General features: G+C 37.7%; 1 protein-coding gene across 1 annotated transcript in view; it reads right to left on the reverse strand.

Annotated features, from left to right (window-relative positions):
• LOC140235329 (erythroid differentiation-related factor 1-like) overlaps nucleotides 1-19993 on the reverse strand; it is a 71811-nt gene extending 51818 nt beyond the window's left edge. Inside the window, exons 1-3 of the mRNA XM_072315354.1 lie at nucleotides 19839-19993; nucleotides 18625-18800; nucleotides 1900-1957 (exon numbers count right to left, since the gene is read on the reverse strand). Of these exons, the coding sequence (XP_072171455.1) occupies nucleotides 1900-1957; nucleotides 18625-18800; nucleotides 19839-19913 (309 nt within the window). The 5' untranslated portion in view covers nucleotides 19914-19993. The remainder of the gene's footprint in view (nucleotides 1-1899; nucleotides 1958-18624; nucleotides 18801-19838) is intronic.
• Nucleotides 19994-21507: the final 1514 nt, after the last annotated feature.

Genomic DNA, 21507 nt, shown 5'->3' on the forward strand with positions numbered 1-21507 from the left:
CTGATCACCAGTGGCTCATAAGTCGTTCGCAACTTTACGAACAGCATTATGAAACAACCCCCTGGATTTCTGCATTGATGACTTTCAATATGATTAAACTGTCTGAATGCTACTTCAGGGTCTTAAAATACAACATCTTACCTATATTTTGCAGAAAACCCCATTCAATTTGGTTAAGCGGTCACATAGAAATGTGGATCATTGTAAAGTATGTCATGGGTCTGTTCTTTCTATTAATGTGTGGACACAATAGACAGAACTTGGAGGGAAGGGATTCCTGACATGCTCTATAAAAACCCTCATTTCTCTTTGACCACTGAAGTAAATCGGACAGGGTTTTCTGTAAGATGTGGGTAATAAGTTATAGTTTCATACCCCGAAATTGTAATTGGATTGATTCACTGTTTTAAAAGTTATTGTTGTGGAGGGTCCCATTGTAATTCATTTATTTTATTTTATTTATTTCTTTATTTTTTGCGGGGGGGGGGGGGGTCATACGGTATAAATAGGTACAGTGTCTAGGTGAGCTTCATTGCATAGAGTGGAAATGATGCAGGCAAGAAAAATACATTGTAAATCAAGCATATGGTCAGCTGATGGCATTCTGTGCAGATTTGTACAGCAGTGATGTCATTTCGCATTTAAAAGAATGACATGCAATGTCTGAATATTTGAAAGAGAGTGAAAGGAGCGCAAACGGAAGGAGAGAAAATGCAACGAACTAAACACTATCATTTTGTTGGGAGTGTGATTCCACTCCGCGTTCCAAGTTGGCTTCAATAAAGTCAGTAAAACTAGACAGAGAGGAGGAATTTCATAAAAATCTGATTGTAGAGAAAGAGGAAGATACGGATGTTCCATACATTTTCAAGAAACGGTTATATTGGTCATGCCAAGTCATACATGCAAATGGGGTGAGAGCATTAAGTTATATTCTCGCAAGGATTCCACTGCCCTGCACAAAAATCACGACTTAATTTCCCTTTTTGGTGTTAATACAAAAGGAATGATGCGTCACCTTCACATCAAATCCATACTGTGTTGTGATTAAGTGACACTGATGACTTTTGGGACAGGAAGAGCTGTCATTGCTCATTTTTCAACCAAAGGGATCTTTCGTGTATACAAAACATTTGGAGTGTTGCCATGACAACATCTCCTCTGTCAATTTCCACACATGCATTTTGTGACAGATATCACTGTTTTTTAGAAGAACCTATGAAACCTCAATATTTTGTGATGTTGTATCTTTCCCAGTTTCCCAGTGGAGGGGTTGTGGTGAAACTTCTACAAACCTGTTTTGATTTGCTGTGAAATCATACTCTATCAATCAAACTCAATCCAATCACAGAGTGCATCACAGTATACATTGTAAGTAGAAATGTTCACACAAGTAATCACGTTTAGCCTGGTAAAATGAATTTTACATACATGTCTTTAAATCTGCAAAATCATAATATAAAATGGCATTCCATATCAGAAGCAAATAATCTGTGTGCTTTTATTCTTACACTGGCTACAAGTCGCGCAAACTGCATGAGAATTTCCACACTGCGAAAATGTCCACTATACAGAATGGTTACAGCTCGTTATTCCGAAGGTTCGTTATTCCGAAGGCTCTTTATTCCTAAGATTTGTTATTCCGAAGGTTCATTGTTCCGAATTTCATTTTCGGATTAACCGATCTTCGGAATAACGAACCTGCGGAATAATGCCACAAATTTTCGGATTAACGAACCCCTTTCCATTTTCGGATTAATGAACCTCTAGGTATAGGGAATTTGCGTGTTTCGGATTAACGACCCTTCGGAACAACGAACCTTCGGAATAGCGAACCTTCGGAATAATGAACAGCACCCATACAGAATAAGGCTTTTGTCACATACAGTGCACACTCACCTCAGAAGCTGATATGACATCTACATCATCCAGAATGTCTGCATCAGCCATTCCAAAACTGCATGTGAAAAAGGAACAGACATGATTCATTTAATCACACCAATATTGCAACAAACAAATTTTCTGACGTTCCCAGCTGCTAATGCAAGAGCCAATAAAGATATGAATGCTGCATAGAGCTCCTGCATGTAGAGAAAGTTAACATTTTTACATGAATTCTAGAAAAAAAAAAATTTATTGGAGGGTACGGTATTTTGTGCACAGAGTAGGTGGTAATAAGGAACAAGTCAATATTCTAGCCTGCACATTACATGTCACAGTACATAAAACATATACTGTATACACCATATATTGAGTGAGTTCTGATTATTTTGCATAATCTGGACTGCTTGACAATTTTGCAAGTGGTTGAACACGTGATTGTGGAGTGCAACAATGGACAGAGAAATATCTGACTGCACATCACAATCACGTCATGATCAGGTTTCTTGTGTGTTTTAGAACTTGTGAACAGCACCGACTTGCCAAATTTGCAAAACTTGAAGCCCCCGCAAAATATGTGGCATATTATGTATTTGGTCATAAATTTCCATCATCTGGATTTGCACTAACATTCTATTTCTGTCACAATTTCAATGAAAAAACATCTCCCTCTTTGGGGGAGGTAACGTTACCTTTAATCAAGAATTGACAAACCTCTCAACGTTGAAAACTTATGGAGAGCATTTGACGTCAGCAACTCTCTTGTGGAGAACTAGATCACATGAGACTACTTTGGTGAAGCCAGAAAAAATAACTTTTTCACATTCCCTCTCTCTTTTCTTCCAGTGTCTCATACATTTTCAAGTAATCCTTCAAGGAAAGCAATTAAACACTCATTCTGGTATAACATGAGGTGAAGAGGTGATTTTGATGAGATTATAGTCCCGGAGACCTTGCTATCAAATTGAATTTTGCAAAGTGCTGTGAATCAGGGGGTAATTCTCAACAAAATTATGTCAATCCTCACTTTTAAGATCTACTTTTCCAATCTTATGGTATGCCACTGGTTTTCCAATTCAGTTTTATTTGATCTTTTGAGAATCCATTTCAAATTGATATTAAAAAAAAAAATTATAGAAAAAATCCTTTGTCCCTTATCCTATCTTGTAATGCCAGCACAAAAAAAAGTCTCCAAATTTCCATTTTTCATTTTCATTTAGAAGTTAAAACATCATTGAATACACATACAGCATACCATGATTTTAAGTTGATCTTACAATGAAAGATCAAGCTATAATTCTTTGTGAAACAATCGCCAGAAGACATGTATTGTTCAGGCACTGTCTAGTGGAAGTATGGTATACCAAAATCTTTTATATGTAGAATTCAGGATTTTTATTTTTATTTTTCATATATTTCATTTTTCAGCTTGGACTCAGACAATTTTCAGCTCATGTGACTTTGACTCATGTAGACTTTACTCTGTGTATGTGTGTGTGTTTGTGTGTATGTTTTCATGTGACTGTCTCATGTCAATGACCGAGAACATCTGTGTCTATAACATGACAAATATTGATGACATAGCAAGATTAGTGTGATTATATCATCAGTTGGGCACACAAGGGCTTTCTAACTTGATTAAGCCTGGAAAGTTACCATCTGTTTTTCCTTGGGTATCCATTACCCGCATTTTAATACTGCCACTAACAATTTCAGATATTGTCAATGGGTTTTAAAAACATCTGTCTATCAGATACTCACAGTCTATATCATGTGCATTTGTTCTGATTTTATTTTGTTCGTTGTCTCTAGATCTATGTCACACTGATGACTGCTACACAATAGTTACAAACTTATCGAAAAAAATAGGAGTAAAGTTCACAATGAAAAATATGTGATAACTTCAGAGAAGGTGCTACATAAGCACTTGCCCAATTGTCTGAGGCAAGTGAAAATCAAAGTTGGGCAAGTGTTCGGGAACAATGAGTAAAAAATAACTGCCTGAATTGGGCGAGAAAAAAGTTTTGAAACCATTTTTTTTTTCATTTTTCCCCCCACAAACCTATGAAGTGAACCATATACACTATAAAAGCCCACAGAAAATAATTGTTCAGTGATGCAATATACTTTGATTTCATTTCAGCGATTTTCCAACTCTTACATGAAGAAGCTCTAATGCAATGCAACACCAACACTTGATCAAACCAAGTTTGTAAATAATCTTTAATGTAAATGCATGCAAATCAATGTGTGCTGTTCATTCAAATGACTTTGTTTCATTAAGCCCTTGATTTAGAAGTGATAAATTCTATATTATTTTCTTATTTTTCTGACTTACTTTTCGGGCAAGTAAAATTCATATTCACGCTTGTGTTCTGCAACAATTTGAAAATCTGCTTGTCCAATGGCAACAAGGCAAGTGGTAAAAAAAAAGTTGTGTAGCACCCTGTTCCGAGTTGATATTTTCACATCATATCCTAAACAGGAAAATATTGGGGGTTTTTTCTTGTGCAAGGCTCCATATCCTACAGAATATACACTGCCAGAAGAATTATTTCAGAGTTTTACAATTGCTAGGTATCCAGACATACTGCAACCTTGAGTTTCTTTGAAGGGTTTTATCTTTGTTGGAATGGGTAGTAATTATTGCTAAAGGAGACCACATCCAAAATATAAATGTGGATTGAGTGAAAGCAGCAATACTAGTAGAACATATCAGTGAAAGTTTGAGGAAAATTAAACAATCAATTCAAAAGTTATTAATCTTCATAGTTTCTGCATCATTACCACTGGGTAAGGAGACTACTACACTTCATGAAGTCACTATGGGCAACAATTCTATAAAGAAAATACTTTAAAATTCAACATATTTTCAACACATTTTTCTGGCTTCATGAAAGAGCACTTGACTCACTTTTTTTTTTTTCAGAAAGCAGGGGGAATAATATTACCTTTATGTCAGTAACAAGTTGATGGAATGCGTACTTTTCATGAAAAATGAAATTTTGTGGAATTCTTGTATTTTCTTTACATTGCTGTCCATATGAAGAGTAGTGGTCTTCTTATCCAGCAATGGTGGCATCAAACTTTGAAAATTCATAACTTTTGAACGGATTGTTTGATTTTCTTAAAAACTTTCACTGATGTGTTCTATTAATATTGTTGCATTCATTTAATCCACAATTATACTTGGGTTTTGGTTTACAATTATACCTCATTAGATTTAGATTCCCCTGAAATACGGCACAACCTCTGAGAGTCATACCGCGTTTATCTCAGACAATGGGGACTCGAAATGGTCATGGCACATAGCACGAGTCTGGAGTGAGTCTGGCATAAGTCTGAGGTAAAGATGGTGGTAGACCCCGTTTACAGTGCGGGGCTCGGCCGCGGCCGAGCCCGCCTTCATTTCAGTGTAAACGCGCAAAAGGCCAAATGCCGGGCCAAAATTGGCCGCTCATTCGGCCACGCTCTGGAGGTGGTCTCGGCCGCGGCCGAGCCCGGCCTTTTCTTAGTGTAAACACAAACTGGGCCAAATGCGCGGCCAATTTTAGTCTGGCTTCCAGACCCTCTTCCCGTACTATGTCGCTATTCAGGATATTAACCCCCTCAACGTCGAAAACTAGTATAATTTAAGGTGATTTTGTCCTGCAAAGGAATTTTCCTTCGGCAAAGGCCTTTGCCCGAACGGCGACTTCGTCGCCACAGAATCCAGTTGGCAAAGGGTCTGAAAACCAGACTATACCAAATTGCGTTTGTTTACAAGCAGAGCGCCACTACAACAAAATATTGAAAGGTTTGAATTAAAAGCGCGGCCAAGCCTGGCAGTGTAAATAGACAAAATTGCGGGGCTCGGCCGTGGCTCGGCCCAGCCCCGCACTGTAAGCAGGGTCCTAGACAGCCTTGAGTGTGAGTCCAGCACAACCTTCGAGAGTTGAGCTAAACTTGTACTAGATGAGGGGACTCTAAACAGTCTCAGCATGAACACGGCACAAATTTCCTGTGACCTGCGCTGTTTGTGGCAGAGTACATTGTGTGTATGCATGAGAAACTGCCATCTCTCTCAGGAAGAAAATGCCCACCCACTGATTTCCATGGAAACGTATGCCGACCTCGCCCTAGACGACCAGGGAACTCTTAAAACAGGGATTTCTCTCATTCTCGCTGAGTTACGATAAAATAAATGCTTGTTTTTGCCTGGCATGTCCTCCGGAGGTCCTCCTGAGGTCCTCCTAGATAGAGGGACTCTAAACAAGGTATAATATAGATTGAAGTACACAACACTTGAAATGGTAGGGGTCAGAGAAACATAATTATTGATATCTTTATGTTCATTTTTCTCGCTTTTTGATCACAGCACTTAGGTACAGAGGAACACACTCATGAACAGAACAATGAAATAAAAGAATGACCTGGAAAGTAGTCATTTAATCTGAACTAATTTCCTACAAGAATCTGTACCCCCCCCCCCCCCCCACTCCTAGAATTTGTACAGGATGCAGTCTACCAGATTCTCTGTATGCAGTTCACCAATATTGCTCAAGCTCAATAAAGTCAGTTTCCATATACTCAACAATTGTAATTTGCCCTGTACTAAAATGAACACACCGTAGACATGCACCTGAGCACTGGGCTCTCTCAAATCAAAGCTTGATCTGTCATGCATTCAATGAGTTTGCACTTGTTCCCCTGTCAAGTATCAGAAACCACGGTTCTTTGTTTTGGTGCCATATCTGATATGCATTATTCATTTTCATTTTGACAAAAAAATTGGCCGTAACACACAGTACCAGGTGATCTTCTCCCACATGGCCATACAAGGTGATCTCCTTTCAATATAAGCACGAGATGAGTACAGGGCAATCACCGATTTTAATGCCCCGCAGGTTTAAGATCTGTTATCTTGAGCGTTTGGGCTGGAAAAGGGTGACTGTGCATTTCTACGCTCAGTAAATATTGGACCTGGACAATGTTGACAGAACCACAGAGAATGACGGAGAAGGAGAGAAAAAAAAAAAGTTAGCATCGATATCCCTCCAAATAGATGTTTGGAAACTGAGGCAATTGACCATGGTTTTGTTTACAGTACAGTAGAGATATACTCCTATCTATGAGATGCCTATTTTGCTCTTCTTTTTATGCCTCCGCCACGAAGTGGTGCCGGAGGCATTATGTTTTCGGGTTGTCCGTCCGTCCGTACGTACGTCCGTACGTCTGTACGTCTGTACGTCCGTACGTCCGTACGTCCGTCCGCTTTCGTTTACGCGATAACTTGAGTAATATTTACTGGAATTTTACCAAACTTGGTCCAAGTATGAAGTATGATGGGGCAACAATTTGATAAGATTTTGGGTGAGTTCGGCTAAAGGTCAAAGGTCAAAGGTCCAGGTCAAATCATGAAATTGTATCCGTTTACGCGATAACTCAAGACTGTATGGAGCAAATTTCACCAAACTTTGTTGGAGGATGATGTATGATGGGACAATTACTTGATTAGTTTTTCAGTGAAATTGGACAGAGGTCAAAGGTCAAAGATCAAGGTCGAATCCTAAAATTTATCTGTTTATGTGATAACTCAAAACTGGATGAAGCAGCTTTCACCAAACTTGGTCCAAGGATGATGTATGATGGGACAATTAGTTGAGTAGATTCTAGTGACATTGACAAGAGGTCAAAGGTCAAAAGGTCAAGGTCAAATGCTAAAAATGTTGCTATTTCCCCCATATCTATGCAATGCCCGCAGTTATTTTCTTGAAACTTAGTGTAGACATGTACTACTGCGTAAGGATTCTCCAGAGAGAGTTTCATGTCATATGGTCAAAGGTCAATAGGTCAAAGGTTAGGTGGAAATGTTGCAATATCACTTTTCTCGCAAATGGTTCAATGTATCTTCATGGAACATGGTACATATGCATGTACTGACTGGCAGGGATTATCTAGGGAATTTAAGGGTCATGGGTCAATAGTCAGGGGTTCAAAGGTCAAGGTCAACTCCTCAAAATGTTACTACTGTATTTCCCTCATACATGTATACTAGTATATGCAATGATTGCATTATTAGTTTTAAAAGTGTTTAATATATGTACATGTATTACTTGATGGAGATTCTCTTGGAAATTTCCAGCCAGAAGGTCAAAGGTCAAAGGTTAAGGGTCAAAGGTCAGGTTTAAATGAAAAAAAAAGTATTTTGTACTGTAATTACATTCTTTCTTCATACCTTGAAAATTATACTCAATGCATAAACTTATAATAAGGTCGGTCAGAAGTCAAGAAAAAAATTTTCAATTCCCCAAATATGTGTACCTGCACTCTTTAATAGACAATTATAGCAAATCCAGTTCGTGGAAAGTGAACATTCAAGATATTTCTGACAAACCTGTTATTTCGATATTTTGCCAGTTATGTGAAACTGTCATCACACATTGTCAAGACATTGTACTATACACCTATTGGGAGAATCATGCATTATGGCGGAGGCATCAGTCGCCGTAGCGACATTTCTAGTTTTATCATATTGTCAAATTGACCAGCAAGTTGGCTCCACTATCAGAGGCTTTTACACAGCAGCAACAATGTGCCACAGACTGCACTTATCATCTTTGCCATGTTTGAAACACGTTTCGATACCAACTGTTAAAATGTGTTTGCAAAGGCCTTTTGGATTGCGTTTCTTGAGTTGTTGTTTTTATCATCTCTATTGCGAGTCAAGAGGACTTCAGGCCTTGTCACTGCACAGCTCCATCACGCTGTTTGACCCAAGGAGCAGACATCATGTAGTTGGCTTGGGTAGGTCCAAGTTATAAACACTTTTAAAACATACTTTGCGTTGATCATCTCCACAGAAATGCATTTCTGGCTCACACACTTTTGAGATTGAACTATTTTCCAGCATTTTAGAAAGGTGTTTCTATTACCTCATGATCAAAACAGGTTTGCATTTATCATTTGCCCAAATCTCCCTGAAAGTTGTTTGGAAACTTTTATTCTTCAACAGAAATTAGTTTATAAATTACACCCATAATTCCACCAATTAATGGGAGGAGGAGGGGGGGGGGGTCATGCAAATTATCAAATCCAGGGTTTAATTTTCACGTGTATGCTCTTAGGCTTGCTTGCAAACCTCATCAATTGTCCAAGAATATGTAGCACTGCAATTGTACAGAGCAATCACTGCTTTGCACAGTTTTGCAGTGCTTGTGAGTAACTTTACAAGGCAAAGCTTGTGCCAGCAAACAAAGAAATCAGAGGATCCAGTTGACTGATGCAAGATGAAAGGAAAATTCCATTCTGACATTCTGTTGCTTTGCATTAAACCAGAAAAATCAGAACAGTAGACCTGTGAATATTTTTTGGGGAAAAAAATCAGAAACACAAAAAGTTATGACTGTTAAAGTTTAGAAAGTTTAAAGACAAATTGACACTCTGTGTGATCCATGTGATGAGGTCCACTCAACTTGATTTGTTTGCAAAATTTTATCAATTTTCACTTTCCCCAGAGAAAACTTCAGACCTGTTCTTGAACATCTTTAACATCTAAAAGCACGGGTAAAAGAACAGCAACCAAAAAAAAAAAGATAAAGAAAATACATGACTGAGAAGAGTTCCCAGCTATGGCTGGGACGGGGTAACAACTTCAGAAAACCCAGACAGAGAAAGAACTTTATATCAGTTCATGTCATAGAATTTTGCGGTCAGTAGAATCATTTACTGTTATCGGCCTCATAAGCTATGAGCATTAAAGCTACAGTGCAGCTTTCTTGGGTGGTATGCTATACAATGTAGATCCAGATAACATACTGTACGAGCTGAAATTTTCGCGCTGGTTTTATTTTCGCGAATTTCACGAATCGCCTTTGAACCGCGAAAATAACAACACGCGAAAACAACAACGCGCAAATAGTTATGTTCAGTTAGACCGTCGCAACCGCGAAATTAACAACACGCGCAAATGTCCTCCAAGTAGCAATTCGCGAAAATATCTGTACGCGAAAAATTCAGCTCGTACAGTAATAGACTGCTTGAAATGAATAGAGAAATACACAATGAACAGAAAACACAACAACAAATAAGATACTTTGACAAACACATATCTAAGACGGAGGAAAATGTCCTATTTACTCCAGAAGTAATTTCTTACGATACACATGAGAACTTAGACAATTGCAACAATGTACAATAGAGAGTGCCATACTCTGCTAGACACTCTTTTCTTTTTATCTTTATTTTTTTCTTCTACATAAAGACAGTATTTCAGCATCAATTGCTTTAAATGCTCCTTCTAAATACTACATTTGCCATGCACATGCTGTACTCCAGCAGTGTACCATATCAACTTAAAGATACAAAGCAAACAGTACCAACAAATGCTATACAATGTAATACCATACTATGGGCATGAAATAAAGTAACCTTCATAATTTGGTCAATTAGAAATGCAGCAGCTTTTGTACTGTCTCCCCCCCCCCCCCCCCCGCCCATTATACACTTATAAAGTACACTGGCATGCTGACTTTCTTAAAGTCAAATTCTTAGTGGAATTGTGATAATTGGATATCTGCATAAAAATAATCACTCTGGGCATAAATACAATACTATACTTCAGTCTTATTGTCGAGCTTGTTTCTTTGTAAGCACGATCACATCACATGATAACAAAAGAGCACATTATGTCCCTAACCCCACCCTTTTATGGCTAGCTTTTCCTGTGGAGTTGCTGGTGCATTGGTACCTTATCTGCAAGGAGGTAGGTTTAAGAAAAAGAAAAAGTAATTTGTATTGAAATCACATATCACCGGTAGCCTGCAGTGAAATGACGTCTTGGAAGTGTAATTCTAAACCATGCTCTAACTGCCTTTTTTATTAAACGATGAAAGCTACCACAAACAGAGCAGAATCTCATAAACGAAATAGGAGACATTTGAGTCAAAAGCAGACATGTATGATGTGTGTAAAATACAAATGTTATGGGGATTGCAAATTTTCATGTTTTCATGGGACAGCCATACTGGTTTCATCTGCATTGGGAAATTAAGAGTAGGAGCTGATATCAATGTCATCATTTCAGATGGTCTCTACAAGTTCATATTACAATTCAGTTTTTGTTTTTGTTTTGTTTTTTTGCTCAAAAATCATCTCGCATCTACACTGTGTGACCCCTTCACTGTGCAATAACAGTCTTGACGGTTCAGATTACAATGCCACAATAACTCACTTATAATTTGGGGGCTTGGATGGCTGTTTTGTTTTTTTGGTTTTTTTGGTTTTTTTTTTTTGCTTTGTTTTGTTTTGTTTTGTTTCGTTTTGTAAACCCGGATTTCAAGCCAATTTCACAAGTAGTTAAATTCCTAATTGTGAAATACAGCACTGAACAGAGAAATCTATGTATGCATGCATGTCACATTCATATTCGAGATCAGAGTTTTAACATTTTTGCGTGTTTTCAAATTCGTGAGAGCAAAAGCATTGGACTCCCAAAAATAAAAACCTTGCGAAATATTCATGCATACAGTATTTGACACCAGAAGAGCTTACCGTTACCGGTACAAATTATACATGTATATCGCTAGAGGGCAAACCATGTAAGATTTCTGTGATCAAGTGGAGCACCTGAAAATTATATTGGTCACATTTGCAAAATCTCAAGTCAAATGCTCAAAAACTAAGGGAGTTAGCTTAAATAACAAGTCCACTTTCATATAAATGTACATAAGGATTGAGTAAAAGCAGCAATATTAGGAGAACACATCAAGGAAATTTTGAGGAAAATCAGACAATTCATTCAAAATTTATGAACTTTTAAAGTTTCTACACAGTCACAACTGGATGAGAAGACTATTACAGAGTATGATGTCACATGCATAGAACAATTCAAGGAAAATATTTAAAGAATTCCACTATTTTTTTTTTTTTAAAGTACACACTCCCGTGATTCACTACTGACAAGTCCAGGCGCGATGGAGCACCCCAATTTGCATCTCATTATCGCCCCGTTCTATTTGAATTTCCAACGGGCATCCACGGCTGCCCGAAACTGTGTGCATGAAAAAGTCAAATCTTTACCTTCTCCTTGTGCCGCTATGCGTGCCGCTAGTAAACTCAAACTTCCCACACTATCTAAGTTTTTAAAAACCTTCCTTTTGATGAAAAAATTATGAAATTTGCTGCTCTAGAACTTGAGATATTAAAGCATTTTGAAAATCACCTCTCGCACAACATGCTCTCTGTTTTTTTCCGACTGGACTATGGCCGGGCTCCAATGTGTCCGAAATTGGCAACATAAGTTCATCAGGCCTCAATCCATATATTATATGGTGAAAGTTTTCGATTGGTTCCACCTGTACTTTTTGAGAAATTAACTTGTTTCTACAGGGTTTGGAATAGAAAATTGTAGTCAGCGAAACAATTGAAAATGACGTCATTTCTTTTCCCGTAATATTGGGCATGCGTGGTACGTGAGATTCAGGATTTCATGCTCATTGTTGGTTTCCATGTGACGCAGTCAATTTTGCTGAGTGTCGCACAGCGGTGACTGCTGAGCTGCTGCCGCGCACGGTGCATGCAGCAATGTGTTGTGTGTGCTGTGACATGCAACGCTACAGTGACGCGATTATATATACATGGGACCGACCTGTACGCTTTGCGTTCGCGTCATTTTTGACATCACCTTCTGTTTTTTTCCGACACAACCATGGCCGGGAATATTATGGTATGAAATTTAAAATGCAAGCAGATAAATAAATTTCGGTGTACTTTGTTCGAATGGCGCTTTGGTTCCGCAATCACACTTCGTGAATTTTAGGATGATTTTCGAGGCATATTTTTGGTAATTTTGCTCGCCAGGTTTTCGCTAAAATTCACATTTTATCATTGTCAAATCCTTTAATATGTTATATGTGCATATTCGGACATGTTTTCAAATTCAAACTAACTCAATTTTAATCCGAAAATAGGTTTCCTTAAATTGTTACTAGTATTAGCTTGAGAAGTTGTTTACTTTTTCTCAACTACGCGAGTACATGTTGTTTACTTTATGCAAATGAGGCTCGGCTGCCGATGGATTTCTGCGAGATAATTGGGGTGCTTCACCGCGCCTGCACCTGTGTCTATACATGCATGTTAAGGTAATATTATTCCCCCGTCTTCTGAAAGAGGAAAGTCAAGTGCTCTATCATTATGCCAGAAAAGTGAAAATATGATGAATTTTCTTTATATTTTCTTAACATGTCCTACGAACATTACATCACGAGCTGTAGTCTTCTCATTCAGCAATGGCGGCACTGAAACTTCAGAATTCATAACTTTTGAAAGGATTGTCTAATTTTCCACACACTTTCACTGATTTGTTCTACTGGTATTGCTGCATTCTCTCAATCCTATGTATATGAAGGTGGACTTGTCCTTTAATCCACTGGTAATTTGCATGATTTTCATTTTTTTAATGCTTTTAGAATGGCAACAAAGTGTTCAACATTCACAAAACATGAAGTTTGCATGTCAGCATACTATAGCGGTCAAATTTTGAGTCAAATGCTTAAAAACTGAGAGAGTGAGCTCAATCCACAATAATATCTAGATGGAGTTCCAATAACATCATAAAGCCATGGCTCAACTTGCTGATGGGAAAAACTGCAAATTGGGGCCCCCATATGCATGGGGAAACGCATAAGGGTTACATGCCATGTCCCATCATCGCATGAAATTTTAACAGGTCAGCCAGGCAGGCGGGTATGCAGTACGCATACTGCGCACTAAAGCTATGCATGCACTTAATACACACATGATTTGTTTATTTGCCCCTCAGGTACACAATTTTTTTTTGACGTCACAGACCCTCGTCTATACTTTTTATCTAAAAATGCTATCATCATGGCAGCGTATTGTTCAACATTGACAAAAGAAAAAGTTCTTTTGAACATCTATTTTTAGTCATATGTGCCAAATCTCAAGCCAAAAGCTCAAATACTGAGGGATTTAGCTAAATCCACTGGTAATTTGTATGATTTTAAATAACACATTTGTCAACATGGTGTTTGACCAAAGATGAAGTTTGCATCATATCTACATATCGCGGTCACATGTTCCAAATTTAAAGTCAAGAGATAAAAATTTCAGGGAGTCAATGATTTGTATAAAGATGCTGTTGTCATGGCAACAGATATATTGAAAAACACATAAAAGTGTCACATAACAAAAAAGGTGTCTTGTACAACTACACATTTTATTGATCAAATGTGCCAAATTTTAAGTGAAATGCTTATGAATTAAGGGTAGTTCGATCCACCACATTTTGTATGATATCTATGAAAATTCACCAATACCACGGTAATGCATCGCTCGATAGAGGTGTGTTTTGCATACATTGTATATCCACCTTTGATAGCGGTCACACACCGTACGCCAAGTTTAGGTAAATTGCTCGAAAAATGAGGGGGTAGTTTGATCCACATGTTTTTGCAACGAACAAACCGACCTCATAGTGACTCCTATCCATACACACAATCTAGTGTGGGTGGGGTGCACAACTTGGGCTCGCCTCTGAACGTGCAAAGCAAAACAGCATAGCACGAGATTTCTCATTCCTTGGTAGTAGGCATTAAGTTATCAATAAAAACTTAAATGCAATTCCATGGTAATTGATGATATAAAGCAAAATTTCATTATATTTTTGGATACTGCAGTTAAATTGGGTTATGAGAGCGAAGAAATAGGTTACAGGGGTGGTATAGTTTTGGTTGAGATAAGGCTCCACGTTTCAAACATTTTTCTATGATGAATTTTGTTTAGTACAGTTCGACCTCGATTATCCGGCTATGGCGGGACCGGCGCTCATCCGGATAAGCGAATTGGCCGGATGTGGGAGACACAATGTTAAAGGGAAGATAAACCCCAAGAACAATGTGGATTGAGTGAAAGCAGCAACATTAGTAGAACACATCAGTGAAAGTTTGAAGAAAATCGGACAATCAATGCAAAAGTTATGAATTTTTAAAGTTTTGGTGTTGGAACCGCTGGATGAGGAGACTACTAGAGGTTATGACGTATGAGTGGACTACAATATCAAGAAAATATAAAGAAAATACTACAAAAATCCATTTTTCATGAAAATTACAAATTCCATCAACTTTATATTGACATATGTTAAGGATAGCAATCATTCCCCCTGCTTTCTGAAAGCGGTTGGTCCACTGCTCTTTCATAATTCTAGAAAAGTGAATTTTTGTTGAATATCCTTTATATTTTCTTTGTATTGTTGTCCACTCATACGTCATATCCTCTAGTAGTCTCCTCATCCAGCGGTTCCAACACCAAAACTTTAAAAATTCATAACTTTTGCATCGATTGTCCGATTTTTCTCAAACTTTCACTGATGTGTTCTACTAATGTTGCTGCTTTCACTCAATCCACATTGCTCTTTGGGTTTACCTTCCCTTTAATGTATATAGCTGCCGTCCAAGCTGCCATTCCAGTGCACTGGCAGCTAGGCAGGTAGCGTACCCTGCAACGGTGGTGTAATCTATGCTAGCCTGCGCAAAATTGTAGTCCCTTCTTCACAAAATAAAGTATACAGGTATGTGAAAATCATATACATGTTTTACCTCATTAGAATTGAGAAACCTGTCATGCACATCTTATGAAATTAGTGAAATAGATCCATGAAAAGATGTTAAAGTCACTGTTTTTTCTCAATTTTTGGATGAAAAAAAAAATGTCCTTTACTGCATAAACACGTCCGGATAATAGAGATTTCTGGATAAAAGGAGGCCGGGATAATCGAGGTCGAACTGTACTGGTATAAAAGAAACCTTTCAAATGAAATATGAAAAGCATATGATTCTAAGAGAAATTCAAAGTTTATTTCAATGAAAATTGGTTTTGAAATGGCTGAGATATCCAAAACAAAGTGATTCTGACAAAAGGTGGGACCAACTTTTATCAGGATTGCTTTGTCGCACTTTGTTTATCTCCTAAACTATTTCAAAACCGATTTTCATCAAATAAATTTTGTATTCCTCTTTATATTGCACATTTTGTAAGGGAGTTTCTAAAAGTATCTTACAGAAAGTTAAAAGCTGAATTCTTGTCTCAATCAATTGATGTACCATCCCTTTAATAGAGAAAGTAAATGTGACTGTGCATCACAAAATCAATGAAAATTCACAAAATCTAATTTTTCCATGATGGCTCAAAACAGGTTAAAGGGGAAAATCTAGTCAATTTATTTTGTTTGTTTGTTTGTTTGTTTGTTTTTTTCTTGAATGAGCAATTCTTCTGTAAGATATTTCTAAAGTTTGGGATCATAAAAAGAATGAGATTTTGTTTGTTTTTTTTTTTTTTTTTTTTTTTTACTGGAGTATTTTCCAGAGCACTTTGTTTTGGTCTGACATAGGCTTTCTAAGATTTACAGATTCAAAACTTTCAGTTTAGTTTAATGATCCCTTCGTAGCAGTTGCCATGGAGTTTTATATGGATCCCCCTTCTTTTCTTTTTTTTTTTTTTTTTTTTTTGCTCCATTCATTGCAGAGAGCAAAGCTGGGTGAAATTGTGCACTTGACTAGACTCTAGGAACTTTAAAAACCTCTTCTCTCAGTACATACTTTTGGGAGTTCTGAGTATGTACTTTCCTTCCATTATTTAGATGGGTTTGGAAAGTCCATTTGTATTGAATTTATATCACTTCAAAGATTAGAGTCTGTTCTTTCAGAACATGTCCTTAACTAATCCTTGTCTGGCACCTTTTTGGTATCTTTGTGATACAGGGTCACAAATAGAATACAATCTACCTAGGGTCACAAATCGGATATAATCTACCTAGGTTCTTGGTAACAAAAATGCAAAACAAGAAGTAATTTGTGCATTTTCCTTTTATAGACATACGTACATTAATATACACTCATTGAATTAATCAAAGTCACAACAGTTACATTTTATTTACCGGTACTTGATGACAGCACTAAGCCATTGTAATTTATCAACTTGTACTATTTCTACTTTGATAGTGTTTGTACCAGGAATCTTTGACTTTGGCTGCTGATAAGATACTTTCTGTACGCATTAGCAAGCAAGAAGCAAAATGGGTCATTTTCACAAGATGGCTGCCATACTGCCAATTACTGTTTAAACCTCTTGTTCAAACAACCTGCGTTGTGCTACATATATATATATGAAGAGCTTGTTCGCAAAAACCGATAAGTCCATTTTTGAAGATTTTGAAGTACGGTCTCTGTCATATAGTACAAAATAATACCTTTTAAATGATATATTGGTCACTACATATAAAGGTACATTTTTGAAGTTATGGTCAAAAGAAGCAACAATTTTCTTATTATTCTCTTTATTTTTCTTGACATTTAATCGCAAATATCTCCATTTGGCAAATATGGACTTATCGGTTTTTGCGAACAAACTCTTCATATATATATATATATATATATATATACATATATTTTATTGTCCTTGATCATTTTTCATTTCAGTCACTTCATTCCATGGGGCCTAGAGATACAAGCCTTGCTCCAGTAGGTTCCCCATTTCCATCATTCTCTTTAATATTACATTTTAAAATATTCAATATGGAAAGCAAATGTTTCAGAAAAAAACAACAGAGATACCTGTGCAAAATAACAATTAATTCTTATGACTCCTATATATGAAATGACAATGTCGACTCTTCTAATCCTGTACAGTTACAACTGATCTATATCACTATTCATTGAAAACATTGGAATAAGAGTTCCCCAACTTTCTTTCTTTATGAATGATTCTGATGAAACTTCTATCGTCTCTGGCCATTCTCATTCTATAGTAAACATCTACTTGATCATGATGTGGACTTGGACTTTAAAGCAGTGCTAAGAGAAACAATTGCAAAAGTAGTAGGTCTTGGAGCAGCGAGAGGGCAAGCTCACTACAAACTAAACTGGTAAAACCACAAGAAACCAGACGAAACTAAAGCTCCAGAGGTTGACGGGACTGAGCAGGTAAGGCGAGTATTGCACCAGAGTTTCTCTTCCCAGGGATTAAAGGGCTTCACAGGTCGTGATTTGGACCGGACTTTGGCACGCGTGATGTCTTTGATGGGAGGCTGTGATTCCAAATTACTTCTTTGACAAAGTTTTCGGTTAATTTCACATGGGCTAGCATGCTTGTCAAGGGCATGCCAGTTTACATTTCAAACATCACAATTCCACTACAGGATCTAATTTCAGCACGCAAGGATTTTAGCGTTGAAAAATGAAGTACCGTGTATTCACTAAACTTTCCTCTCTCTTCTCAAAGATGTTTTGATAGGTCCACTCTACTGTATAAGCTGTTATTTTTGAGAAAGTTACATTTTTCATGAATTTTGTGACTCACAGCTGGACTGCAAATTTTTAAACTTAACTCAAGAAAATGTCGCCAATTTAAAAACACACAAAAATGTCATCATGCACTAGAGTAATACCTAATAGTGCGCTTACAACAGCCTCGGTGTCTCTTCACGAAAACAATGTCTCACGAAAATGCTCTTGACTTCCTCATTCGCAAAAACATCTGTAAGACGGAAAAATAACAGCTTTTATACAGTATGTTGTTAATGTAATCCTATGATCATAGATGGCATATTTTCTTCAGGGTTTCAAATAAGTCTTACTGAAAGCCACTTTAAACTGATTTTTCTTGAGATTGGTTCTACTCCCTTTCTGTGCTGCCCCCCCCCCCAATAATCCTGACAAAAGACGGCTACTGAACCTTTTTACTCATTACCTTGATATTTCTGCCGGCTCACCCCTGATCCAGGTATTGGGCACCTGAATGGTGGGGCCATTCTTCAGCCAGTTGGGGGGAGGCTGACGCAGGTCTGTGTTGAGTTTCAGTCTGGAGTATGGGGACAGTCGTGGTGTACCCGGCGGAAAACGAACCACAGCCTTTGATTTGATCACCTGCAAACCACGGTCCACAGGAATACATAAATAAATATATTGCACTACTGTATGAGCTGAAATTTTTGCGGTGGTTTCATTTTCGTGAATTTCGCAGATCGCCTTTGATCCGCAAAAATAACAACATGCAAAAATAACAACGTGCAAATAAGTAAGTTCAGTTAGACCCTCGCAACTGCAAAAACATTACAACACATGAAAATGTCCTCCAAGTAGCAATTCGCAAAAATATCTGTACACGAAAATTTCAGCTCATACAGTACTTGAAATAGCAGCTCAGTGTAGCCAGTGCAGAATTTACACACTCTGGTTTACAGACACGTATACATGCATGGTACTTTGCTTTGAAATTCACATGGTAACTACGTTAAAAAGGCACTTGTCTGGACCTAGTGGTCATCCTTAATGTGAATGCTGGATGGGGGAGATAGGGAGGAGGAAATGCATGGACGATATAATGTCCCCTTTTTCTCATTTTTCCGTTAGGGAAAGTCATCTCTTTTTTTACAATAACATGGCTCCCCAATGTGATTTGAAGTACCGTGCATACTTGTGAATGTATTACATATATGCACCAGGTTCACAGTTTACAATAGTCAATACACATGTTTGTGTTTGAGCATCTGCTTCCAACATAGTCAGATAGTGTACACGAAGAATATGAACCTAGATCTACCCACCTACATTGTATGGGCATTTGACAATGCATAAAACTTTGGACATGCCTCCGGAGTCCTAACTATGCATGGTATGGTACTGGTAGATATATTGACACTACATGTATTGCCATTGGGCTTGAAAATACTACTATTCAATTCACTGATAAAGCTCATTAACTGGTTAATTAATCAGGGCCCTAAGCTCCCTTTGCTCTTGTAAATTCAAATTTATACATGGCTATAATAAATGCTAAAACAGACTAGCCGGAGCTAAGTTTTCCACAACCGCTTATGCAAACCAGCATAAAAACCTACAGATGGGACCGAACAATTCATACTTGTCCAGTTATCACACTTTTCACAGTCGTTATATTTTTACCGATGTATCTGTTCCTCCATTTCCGGTAGAATCCCCTTCACAAGACGCACTAGCTGCTGCATCTTCAGGTTCCATGCTGATATAATTCAGGTGAATGACCAGGACGATGATAAGAAAACGCTGCTCTTCAGCAACATTTTCAGACCGTTCATACTAAAATCGCATCAGCACTAGAAATATTTCTAGCATGTAGATACGGTTTGTTTATGTGCAGTGTAGTGTGCTACGATTGGGGCCCGGGCGTTGAGGGTGGGGGGGGGGGGGGGGGGGGGGGCGGGCCGGCCAGCCGCCGGTGATGAACAATTTCCCGGCCCGCGATGCGCAAGTGCCAGCCACATGGCAATTAATCCAGGGGCCACCACAGGCCCGGAACCGGATTTGGAGGGGGAGGGGAGGGGAGAGAGGGGATGGCTGGGGCTCGTTCTTAATGACTAACAAGATCACAATACAATTTTTGTAAGGATGAGTATCTCTTTAGGTAGAATGAGAGCTTTATAAGAGTCTCTCTAATTATTATCATTATTATTATTACTGTAAAACCCATGACAAGTAACATTGACCCTTGACCCCTGCCCTTTCCACCTTTGCTAAAGTGCTTCCCGCTGCCCCAGCATTCTTGAAATCAATGGGCTTCAGAATCGCTTCTATAAAGGCCCTATTTTTTTTTTTTTTTTACCTTACAGCGATTACTTCCCATTGAATTTGTTTTTATTTTGTGGGACTATAATATTGCTTGTTTTTCACATAAGTCCCGTTGTACACACAGTGCTGGTTTCAGCACGATGCTATCTTGGAATAATTATCTTGGAATCAAATGTCCTAAGGGTCTTTAAAAAAGAAAAAGAAAGAAAGCTAAACCAAAAGAAAAATCACATGACTTAGGGACCTCTACATTATTGGTGGTTGCCATTGTCAATTGAAATTATTCAGGACATTAAACAGTATATTATGTTCACATAATCAGACCTTAGGCACCCTATAGCAAAAACTCTTTCAACCTTCATCTTTACATCTTTGCATACAAGATTAATTTCTGTATCATCATTATCAATCACCGGACATTTATTAACGCTATTACAAAGTCCAATTACATTACAGTGCTTACAAGATAGTGTATAAAAATAGATGATATATATAAAATTATTACAAGTGAGGAAAAAGATAAGTTTTCAATATTTTCTTAAAAGAGTGTGTACTGAACGTGTAGAAGTTGGTTCCATTCTTTTTTTTTTTTTTTTTTTTTTTTAACAGTGCAAGTACTTGTATACTTACGACCCCCCAGGTTTACTACGAGTTCGGAGACAGGAAAGATGAAATGTATCGGTATTAGAGAACGTGATTCCTTCTCAGAGGACTACAACAATTCAAAAACGTTTAAAGGGACATTCCAGACGATTTTCATAATTTCACATCATGTAGTACATACATCGACAACTCCATGTATAGATTTGTGAAATTTATTGTGGTTCTTGAGCAGAGAAACAATACTTTGAAAAACCTTAAACAACTTACACTGAACAAGGATGATGACATAGGAGGTTCACATATTTCAGAAATGTAGCAGTGTAGTTCCATTACAATACCGCTTGCTTGCGAGTTCACCTGTATATAATCTATGCATGCCTCCTTCTTTTGTTCTGCTTCCTTGAGCCAGAACTCATGCATTATT

The sequence above is a fragment of the Diadema setosum genome, chromosome 11 (genome assembly GCF_964275005.1).
Source record: "Diadema setosum chromosome 11, eeDiaSeto1, whole genome shotgun sequence".
Lineage (NCBI taxonomy): Eukaryota > Metazoa > Echinodermata > Echinoidea > Diadematoida > Diadematidae > Diadema > Diadema setosum.